This window comes from Choloepus didactylus, chromosome 14 (assembly GCF_015220235.1).
Source record: "Choloepus didactylus isolate mChoDid1 chromosome 14, mChoDid1.pri, whole genome shotgun sequence".
Lineage (NCBI taxonomy): Eukaryota > Metazoa > Chordata > Mammalia > Pilosa > Megalonychidae > Choloepus > Choloepus didactylus.
Window position 1 is genome coordinate 80,040,939 of NC_051320.1, and position 11,553 is coordinate 80,052,491.

Genomic DNA, 11,553 nt, shown 5'->3' on the forward strand with positions numbered 1-11,553 from the left:
CTGAGGTGACATCCGAAAGGAAAGGAAGCGTTAACTTCATCCTCACCCACATCTGCAGCCCGTGGTCCGAGCCCCAGTGGCCTCAGCATGACGCCTGGCCCCGGAAGCCTGCTCTGGCCTGTGCAGTCCCAGTGTGAGCCAGCTGCCCTCGTTCTCTTTCCTCCTTAAGTAACCAGTAACCACAGGGAGGAAGCTAACCCACCAATAACTTTCTCCCCTATGTGGTAGAAAGTCAGATGTTCCTGTAGTAATAAGATGTGACTGAAAACCTCTGCCAAGGCTCTGCCGCTCCCCAGATGATTCATGTCTCTGAGTCTCAGTTTCTGTGTCTGTGAAATGGGTGGGTCGGGCTGGGGGCCTCCACGGTGTCTTTCCTGCAGTCCTTTGAAACCAGCTGTGGGAACGTCCCTGGCCTCTTGTTGCAGTCCTCAACAGGCCAGAAGAGGTTTGTTTATGGACTGCTCCTGCCAGGTTTATTTTTAAAGCTGTTTATCTGTACACTCAGGCAGTGTTATTTCGACATTTGGATCACACAGCTTCTAGTGAGGACTGAGGCTGTCCTCATAGTAAGTGAAAAATATTGTCAAGGAACATGTACCCTTGGAGGGAGGAGAGGAAAAACGTATTGACGGGTGTTCTTTGTGGAACACATCACACTGCACATTTTATTTGCCTTACCCCAATTAATAGTACTCCTAAAAGCGACCTTTTAGGAAAATCACTCTTTTAGGAGATGGAAATCGGGATGTTTCTTTGGGATTAATCCCTCAAGTTGACAGTTAGCTAGCCCAGATAAGTCAGGGACATCAACAACTGAAATGAAAAGGGAAGTTAGTTTGAAGAAATTGCCAGCATCTACTATAGCTGTATTCTTGTAGGTAGGTGCTAAAGGCTCAATGATGAGTAAGATGAATTCCTGGCATCCAGAAGTTCACAGCTTAATTGAGGAGCTGGCAGACAGACACATCATCTAAACAGTATGTGGCAAATTAAGATTCTCTGGGAGCAGAGAAGGGAGATATTTCCATGTGAACATAATTTTTAAGATAGGGTATAAATATGCCTTTATGGAAAAATATTCCTTTATAGGAAATTTGAAAGGCAGAAAAATGTGGGAAGGATGATATAATACCTATATGTGCAACATTCAAAGAAAACTATTGCTGATGTTTTAATTATTACTAGTAGTTTTTCTATGTATAGATTTTGTTTACCTTTACATAGTAGTGATCATTCTGTATTTAAAATTATGTCTTCTTTTTGTTTCATTCAGTGTGATAATGAACATTTCCCTACATCATCATCAGCATCACCACCACCATCATTAATTACTAATTATTCTTCATAATCTCAAAATAGCTTAATCATTTTTTTTCCTTAAAATTTATTTATTAAAAATTTAAGCATATAGAAAAGTTGGAAGAATAAATGATCAGCCATAGATCTACCACCTAGATTCAACACTTATTAATGTTTTTCCATATTTATTTTGTCTATATATTTGAGTGTATGGATGTGTGTATATATACACACACACGTATACAACACACAGACATATATACATATATATGAAAGCATATGTGTATGTATATTGGGTTTTTTTGCTGAACCGTTTAGGAGTAAGTTGTAGACATCCTGACACCTCACCCCTAAATACATCAGCATGCATCTCCTAAGAATATGGACATTCTCCTGCATAACCACAATGCCATCATCACCAATAAGAAAGTTAATAATGATTGCCTAACATAATCTGATATCCACACCCTATTCATTTCTCCATCTATAAAAAGGAGACCCTACTGCTCCCAAAATGTCTCTTACAGCTGTTTCTTTTTCAAAATAGGGTCCAGTCAAGATTCACATGTCCTTTGGGTTGTTGGATCTCTTTGTCTGTTTTAGAACAGTCCCCCACCGTTTCTCTCCCATGGCACTGACTATTTAACAAGACCAGGCATGACTTCTCTGGTGGTTTTCTCATGATGTTGCTTATCTTGTTCCTCTATCCTCTGGATTTCCTGTAAGCTGGAAGTTAGGTGCGATGGCTTTATCAGGTTCAGGTTAAACGTTTTTGTCAAGAATACTTAATATGTGATACTGTTTATTTCATATTGAATCATGTCAGGAAGCACATATCAGACGGGCTTGCTATTAGTGATGCTGTGTTTGCTGGACTGCGTCAGTGACCATGAGATCTCTTTTTTATAAAGGTACATTTTTCCCTTCGCAATTAGCAAGTCACCTGTGAGGTGACACTGTGGCACTGTGGGAGACCTCTGTTCTGCCTCCACCTTTCACACAGTGGTTTTAGCAACCACTGGTGATCTTGATTAATTTTTACATTGGGGTTACAAAACAGTTTTTCTAACCCACCCTAATCCACCCTTCCTTCCTTTCCTCCCTCCCTTCCTTTCTATCATCTCTCTATCTATATCTATCTATCTATCTATCTTTCTATCTATCACTTCTATAATTCTTTCCCTATTTATTAGTTGGCATTTATTGGCTAAGAAGAGCATTTACTCACCAAGTGGAAATAAATATCAGTTCCCCCACCAAAAAAAAAAAGGAAGAAAAAAGACAGGAGTCTTTTTTTTTTAATTACCAAGTTTTCAAATCAAGAATTGGTATAAGAATCACCTCCAATAAGATTCCCCCTTCCCCCTCCCCCCCTTTTTTTGGTATCACTGTGGACCCACGGATTTTTAAAATATATTTTATAGCTCTTTTCATTGAAAAGACCTAGAAGTAAAAATCACCCCAGCAGCAAAGAATACACTTTGTACCCAATTCCTGGTTTATTAATACTTCAGGAGAATAACTGATGACTCCTATGCCTACTAAAAGAAATCAGAAAACTTTAGAGAAATGTCTTACTCCAGGTCTACAGCAGAGAAAATACAAGATAAGTCTGGGCCATCTCATTTTGACAAATAAGACAATTTCAATATCCAAAAGAATATTAACTGTGTTTGCGCATAAACTTCTTCTGAGTTTTGGGTTATTTCCTCAATTTAGCAACCCAGAAGTGGAATTTCTAGGTTCAGAGTATGATTACATGAAATTTTACACATATTCCTTTTCCTAAAATATTTTGCAGGTGTACATTCCCACCATTAATTTATAAGCATGCCTCATCTCAAATAGTGAGGGTTGCATTTTAATAGGCATTAATTATTCCTGAGGAAAGTGTGTCCACTCTGAACCCCATCACTTCACAGCCTCCCCAGGCATCTCTTTGTAAAGTTTGAAGCCCATATATACAATATATGCAGTACAACAAATCTCGAATTTTTGTGGCCTTACCCTATCATTTCCTTCCATCTATAGATATCATTAGGTTAACAGTCTCCCGAAACAGTTAGCTTTTTTCCTAGCTCTGATTTAAAATTACATTTGGAGGATATCATTAGCTTAAAGCCTCCACTTGATGCTAGGGCGAATAGTGATGATTGAAATAGGACCTGGAGGCCTCTGGGTGGAGAGATACGGATGAGCAGCCTGTGTTTATCAGAATGAGTCAGTATCCAAGTCCTTCTGCTGCCTTCCTGACACTGTAAAACCTCCGTGACCACTCAGGCAAGGCAGTGATGCGGGGACGAGCCTCTTCGGAATAATAACTGACGACTCCTATGCCTAGAGCAGAATTAATTTAATATTCCTTGTCTCCTTTTTCTTTGCCCCCCCCCCCCACTCTGAGGAAATCTGAGTCCATGGCAGGTGATGTTTCCTATTAAACGATGTATTTTCCCCTTGAAATAATGTTGAAGGATAACAACTTTCATTTTTTTTTTTTTTTTTGATGACTTACTACCTACCAGGCACTAGGCTAAGCACATATATATGCTATTTCATTTACTCCTCCAAGCAACCTTAAGGGGTTCATGCTATTAATTTCCCCAGGACAGTGAGACTCATAGAGGACATTGTTTACCCAAGGTCACAGAGCTAGTAAATGGTAGCTCTGTCTGCACCAAATCCTAGTCACCCAATTCTTGCTATACCATATTATGCTATGCTATGCTGTGATGAACTGTGCTGTGCTATAATCTTCTTTGAACTACCCCAAGGCCAGACCTTAGATAGAGGTTAACATAGCAAATGCCAGTGGCAACAATTTTAGGGTTCCTCTAGAATATTTCAGAAAAGGCACATTTATTCATTGCTAAATAAATAGCCTACTCCTACAAAAAGGTCCAGTTGGGCACATAAAGTAACAGAGGAATGGGATTTGGTGTCAGAGTGCCTCGGTACAAATCCTGGTTTGAAACACAAGTTAACAAACATCATCAAGCCTTGGTTTCCTTGACTGTAAATGGGAATGAAAATGCTCTACTTTGCAGGATTGTTGAATGGAATATGCATGTTTGAAATGCCAAATCACAAAGCCCTGTGGTTGAGCTTATTGTTAAGCAGTGGAGAATAAGGAGGCAGCAGTGATCATTTTACTGTGGTCCTAACTTGTTTTCCATTGATTTTTATCCTCCCTCCCAAGCATTCTGGAACTTCCTGCTTGGTTAGCTTCTCTTAAACTGACAGTGAGCAAATGGGCATCTCTTTGAAGTAGAGAGGAATTAGATGAAGCTCCTAATGTATAAATATACTGCTTGGTTGAAGCTGAAGTCATCTCTGAAAGACCTCTGGAAATAAGCCCCCTCAACTGTGAATTTTGGGCTGGCTTCTTGGATTCCTTCCAGCCATAAAGTATTGTGGAGGCTCCTTGGGTTTTAGCTACGCCTTTCATAAATCCTAGATGTTAGAGGCAGAAGTAGACTTAGAGAGCATCTGGCCATTTGGCAAATGAGAAAACTGAGGACCAAGAAGACAGGTGCCTTAAGACGTGATTATAAAGAGACTGATAGACAACATCTTCTTGACCAAAAGGGGGATGTGAAAGGAAATGAAATAAGCTTCAGTGGCAGAGAGATTCCAAAAGGAGCCGAGAGGTCACTCTGGTGGGCACTCTTATGCACACTTTAGACAACCCTTTTTAGGTTCCAAAGAATTGGGGTAGCTGGTGGTGGATACCTGAAACTATCAAACTACAACCCAGAACCCATGAATCTCGAAGACAGTTGTATAAAAATGTAGCTTATGAGGGGTGACAATGGGATTGGGAAAGCCATAAGGACCACACTCCACTTTGTCTAGTTTATGGATGGATGAGTAGAAAAATAGGGGAAGGAAACAAACAGACAAAGGTACCCAGTGTTCTTTTTTACTTCAATTGCTCTTTTTCACTCTAATTATTATTCTTGTTATTTTTGTGTGTGTGCTAATGAAGGTGTCAGGGATTGATTTAGGTGATGAATGTACAACTATGTAATGGTACTGTGAACAATCGAAAGTACGATTTGTTTTGTATGACTGCGTGGTATGTGAATATATCTCAATAAAATGAAGATAAAAAAAAAAATAAAGAGACTCATAGAATCATCTCATGTTAGAGTTGGAAAGGGCCTTGTAAAGTTTCTAGTCCAATCATCTGATATGTGGATAAATAAGTGGGGAAGCAGTCTGCTATAATGGAAAGCTTTGACATCATAAAGACCTGGATTCAAATTCCAGTTGGGCGGCTTATTGCCTGTGTGTCCTTGAGAAGGGTATTTGACCTCTTAAGGCTTCATTTCTCTACCTTTAAAAAGGAGACCTCCCTTCCTTGCTTTTGTGATAGACAGATGGACAGACAGACAGACAAATGTGAGAGAAACAAACAAACTTGGGACAAAGTGGGCATTTGATAAAGACTGCATTTATAGTCACACTTTTATTTGATAAAGACACTTTTATTTGATAAAGACTGCATTTATAGTCACACTTTTATTATTATTATTACTGTACTTTCAAATATTATTATTATTATTACTCTACTTTGAAATATTTCCTGAATCCCTGTATGTGCAAGTCATTGCTTACAGGGCCAAGATTTCCCAAGGGGCATCATGAGACTACATAAATAGATGTTTTTCAGGAACATTTCTGAATCATAGGGCATTTCAGGCTCCTCTGATTTGGGCCAGGGTTCCAGTCCAAAGAATGGGTGAGATCCCTCCATGTGAACTCATGGCTTCCCTAGAAACCCAGGCAGCTATGCCACTCCCTCTCTTCTCAGCATCCCCCTACCCCAGTACCTCTCCCCACAAATACTCTACTTCTCTCTAATTTCTCTCCTGCAACATTGTTATGGCTACCAGCAACCAAACCTTCTTGTTAAGAATTCCTGGCCTTTTCAGGTCAAATCAGTAAGTTAACAGGAGACTAATGGCTTCTCAGAATCCTAGACCTATTTACTGGAATAAGAAATCTTCCATGACACAGAAGTCAGGTAATGTCCCCATCTGTGTGTGATTCCAAGAGAAGCTTTGACAGTGATCATTAATGCTTAAACTCTTTGATGATGCTCCAGTCTCCTACCAGCTCTGTCTGCCTCCGATCACCTTGAATCTCAATCACAAAACCAAAAGAGGCAGGAGAAGAGAGGGTCTCCTCCACCAAGAATGTGAGCTCCAGAAGATCGAGGAGCCTGTTTTTTCTTACTCATTGTTAAATCTCCAGAGCCTAGAACAGAGCCAGGCATAGAGAGAGCCCTCAAAACATAGTCAGCAAATGAATGAACAACAAAGAATGACTTTTACCTTCTGCGGGAGTCTTGGCTCATCTTTTTATAATCCAAGACTTACACAACTGACAATAACTTAGGCTTAGTGCACTGAAGAAATACATTACACAGTTTTCAAATCAGAGAGCTCTTTCCTATTGAGGGGAGAAGAAACGGGAGGGAATGCTGGGATAAGAAGACAATTCTAAAACAATTAGTGGGAACAACAAAAAGAATGAAGGGATGACAGAAAAACCATTTGACACAGGTGGGGCCATGCCCACGAATTCCTCTTGAGAATCCTTGGCAAAGAAGGAAGAAGGCAGATTCAAAAGGGTTCTGCCAGTCAAGTAATTAGTCCCCTTTCTAATTATATTGTTTCTATAATAATATTATCTCTTCAGATATTAAATGATTACAGGCAAAATAGTACATGTGACTGAGTCTAAGTGTGTCTATACATGTGGGTCCCTCTCTTCACAAAACTCAACAGTAACATCATTTCAGGGGTTTTGTTGTTCCTCAAAAAAAAAAAAAAAAAAAAAAAGAGGCTTCTCCTGGGACCAAATGGGCGAGAATTTTTCTCAAAATAAAGCAGCAGGGTAGTCAAAATACTTGCTGTCATCCCCCAACATGATACTTCTCCTAGGCGGTTGGCATTGCCCCAAGATGTCTTTGTGACTGGAAACTAAAACTTTAATCTTTATACAGGGCAAGGTTGAAGCTGAGTTCCACCTAGTTTCGGCAGAAGAAGCTGAGAAAAATCCTGTAGGAAAAGCCCGAAAGGAGCCAGAGCCCCTGGCCAAGCCCAAGTGAGTGGAGTCGGGGATGGGGGCACTGGAAAGGGGAATGGCTCTCTGTGCCCTGCGGAGCCGAGGATGCGGGGATTCAACTCGGGGGTCTCTGGGGGAAACTCAGAAGCCAGGACGTGGTCAATAGGTACCAGCTAACTTACGTAGCTTTTTGTTTCCATCATTGAAAAACATAAAAACATTACTGAGTGTTTGGTAAATGAAGGAGGAGGGGTTTGTCTATGATCTTACCACATAAGCATTTCTAGAATAATTTCATATATATTATTCTCTGTTCATTTTTTTATGTGAATATGAGTTTCACCTAATTATTTTTCTACTCAATCTCTAATTATACATATAAAATTGCCTTAATATTTCACTTATCCTTTCCTGCAAAGTTCTGTTTTGTTACTGAGTTGTCATAATTAGAATTATTAATGGCTATTGAATATTCCATAAAATTAATACCCCATATTTGATTTGGTTTCCCCACCCCATAACTGGATGTTTAATTTACTTCTAACTTTTTCCCATTATTATAATGTAATGAAGACATTTTTCCCTTTTTAAATTATTACATTAAAATAAATTCCCGGAAGTAGAATTACTTAGAGAAAGGGTTACCCTATTCAGTTTGATCCATGGCTATATATCAAATAAAACATGACTATAGAGAGAGAGATAGACATGAATATGCATACAAAACTACTTTTTGAAATTGCATTTGTTCTGTCCCTCTCCAAGTGATTCAACACGAGTGGTCTTAACTCTGCACCTACATTGTATCTATTAGAGTGTTAGGAACATAATGAGTGCTTAATCATTAATTCAAAATTATATTAAGCTCCTACTATGTATACTTAGCACTTGAAAAAGCTACTTTGTGTAACACAGAAGAAATAAAAGACATAGCCTCTGCCTTCCAGGAGCTTATTAGGGAGAAATAACATACAAACTCACAAAAATAGTTATCAGAGCATAGAAGACAAATACATTGGATTCCAGAAGGGGGTAAGTCAATTGGTAAGTGGGGTGGGGATCAGAGTGAGAGGTATCGTTATGGATGGGGTGGTCAGGGAGGCTTCCTGGAGGAGGCTGTGCTCAAGCTGGTGAGGGTTGGACAGGTGGAGGGAGGTCAGCCTCTGGCTGGGTTGTAACTAGCCTCCTGCCTTCCTCCAGGCCAACCTTTCAAATGATGCAGGAATCATTATCATCCAACCCATTACGCTGCTCCTGCTTCAAGCAACACATTCTTCTCCCATTCCCGGGCCTCTCCCATATTCACTTTGACGTTGTGGCCCCAGCAAGTGGGAGCCAGAAATGCTTCCTGGGTCCTGAGATCCCTGAGTGTTGACAACAAGACTCCTGTCCCTAACTGGTTTTCTCTCACTTCCCCCACAGCCGCCCAAACACCTCCTTCTCCTGGATTCTGAGCCCCTTCAAGTGCCTGTACTATCTCATCTGGAAGAACTACAAGAAGTACATCATCATTGGCTTCCTTCTCATCATCCTCATCGTCTTCCTGGTCCTCTTCATCTACACCCTGCCCGGAGCCATAAGCCGGAAGATCGTTGTGGGTTCATAGAGGACGGCCGAGGACCCGGCCCTCGCTCTCCACGAATCCCCTCCTCTTCCTCACCTGCAGACATCTAAGAGCTCCTGCTGCAGGCTGGCACTGCGCTGGGGGCGAAGGGGATGAAACCAAAAGAGCTGGTCCCTTACGTCCAAGGACAGGCCAGCTCTTTCTAGAAGAGACAGAGGCGAAGCATGCCCTCCCTACCCCGACCCCGACACCAGCTTCCAAACCTGTAAGCCTTAAGTCATGGTTTTGTCCGTGGACAGCTTGAAATAATAACTGCTTCACCTCAGGATAATCAATAGTGACCTCAAATTGACTTGGGTGAATTTTTTTTTAATGCAATTGGTGTTATTCTGAGAAGTTTAATTCTGGGTCTGAGATTTTATTAGAAGTATATTTTTAAAATAAAATTTCATAGCAAGTAGACTGAAAACATTTTAGCACATGTCTAGATATTTAACCTGCCCCACATATCTTAACCTTGTTTAATCCTTACAATTTACAGAACACATTCACTTGTCCAGGCTATGAAACTGGCTTAGAGCAAATCACCTAAAATACCTCATTGTTAAAATTCCCATCTAGAGGGACAAGATGTTGCTGATTTTTCATTAAAGTCCACATTTGTAGACCACATTCAACAGAGGTAGTATATTCTAGAAAAATCCATTATGATTTATGCTCTATGGCAATTTCCAAGTAGGAATTTTAAGAAATGTTGTAAGATATATGAAACCTGATTGTGTGTGTGTGTGTGTGTGTGTTTGTGTGTGTGTGTGTCCTCACCACTAGTAGGAATTCTCTTTAGCCAGCTTTACAGGCCCCACCAAGTCCGGCATTTTCACAGAATATGATGCCAACAGCCACCCCTGGTGCTTTTTGTCACTTAGCCTGCCTGTCATACATGGGCGACTCCATCATGAAGTTCAACCACAAATTAATTTCAATGGCAGCCTTAGAAACAACATCCTATGCACCTGTCAGATGGGGCTGGTATTTCTTAAAGGTAAACCATTGATTTTCAAAGTAATGCAGTCCAGATCTTTTGAAATGAGGGGCTGGTTTTCTCAGAATAAGATAGCAAAGGAATTTCAGGAATGTTGGCCTCAATTCCAAGGTAGAATTTTGGGATCATAAGAATTATGGCAACTGTTTCCTCTTTCTGTCATCAGGGTCCTTTGGTGTGTGGGGGGAGGCTGGGTTGGACGTCCCATCTTTACACCAGAGGCAGCAGGGCTACTGTTTATCCCTGTACAGGGTGACTCTCCTGAAAGCAAAGGATGTTCCTGATTCACCAAAGAAAGACTGAGGCATGTTCTGTGTAGTTTTAGACTTTGGCATGGCTCCCTGCCTAGGAACTGTGAGGTCTTCTTTTCCCCAAGTGCTGGGGAACAGAGTATTTACCACATCAGCAAAATTTCCATGTGGGGCTGATTAAATAAATGATGGTTCATTCTTACTATAGAATAACAACAGTCAATAATGACATAGCAGAAAAATACTTGATGGCTTGGAACACATACATTGGATATATTGTAGGTTTATATGTATATTAGGAAACCGTATGTACAGCAGGATGTAAAAAGAAAAAAAATATATATCTATATGCAGAGAAAAAAATGCCTAGAGGAATATGCCAAACTGTTAATAGTGGTTATCTATAAGTGATAGTTCTTTTATTTTCCTTCTTATTTTTCTGTTTCCCTTAATGTCTAAAATAAACATGTATTTTTTGATGTAAAATGTTTTTAATAAATAATATAATTTTAATGTGTTCATTCTTTGAGTCAAAAAAATATTTGTGACTCCTATGTGCTAGGCTAGACAGTGGGAATAGCTGAGATAGGATTAACATGGCCCGGCTGTCATGAATTTTGCATTCTTGTAGCACCCTAAGATACTGTTTTAGCTTCAAATTATGGGTTGTTCAAGAAGGGCACCATGTAAGGAATGGGTTTCATGGATGAGTTTTAAGAATAAGCACAACTTACATGTATGGCATTGCTGAAAAGGAAAACGACAGCAGTATTCCAGGAAAAATTTAGAATTAAGGTATTATGCTGCTTACTGGATTGTGGCCAGGAAAATAACATCTAAACTCTTGACAAATATAAGGCACATTGTTCAAATCCATAATAAAAATTAGAAAAGAAATCTAAAATAATTCTAGGTTAAATAGAGTTTATCAATTTTCTTTTGATATCAAAGATGTTGAAATGCTGAAAGGCCTTTAGCAGAAACATCTGAAACACTTTCAGATCAGATGGCATCATAAGAAATGTGTGAGAAGTAGAAATCAAAGATAATTTTGGAATCAGCTCTGTCTGATGTTCTATACATAGGATATCATAGCTCATCCTGTATGTAAAATAAACAAACAAAAAAAATAAATTTATGTATTTATTTCTAGGCCTAATTCTGAAGCCCAGGCCCTAAAGATGTTAGTCTAAAAATTAAAAAAAAACAGAGATCCCATTTCCCAAGAAGTTGTCATGAGTCCCTACTTGTATTAATAGATAAGATGAATTTAAATGTATTCATTTGACAGATCAGAATTTTTCTTAGTTTAAATCTGTTTCAGA

At 39.6% G+C, this 11,553-nt stretch overlaps 1 protein-coding gene across 1 annotated transcript in view; it reads left to right on the forward strand.

The window, feature by feature from the left end:
• Window positions 1–10,678, forward strand: part of FER1L6 (fer-1 like family member 6) — a 156,113-nt gene extending 145,435 nt beyond the window's left edge. Inside the window, exons 40-41 of the mRNA XM_037803393.1 lie at window positions 7,310–7,410; window positions 8,794–10,678. Coding sequence (XP_037659321.1) covers window positions 7,310–7,410; window positions 8,794–8,977 — 285 coding nt within the window. The 3' untranslated portion in view covers window positions 8,978–10,678. The remainder of the gene's footprint in view (window positions 1–7,309; window positions 7,411–8,793) is intronic.
• Window positions 10,679–11,553: the final 875 nt, after the last annotated feature.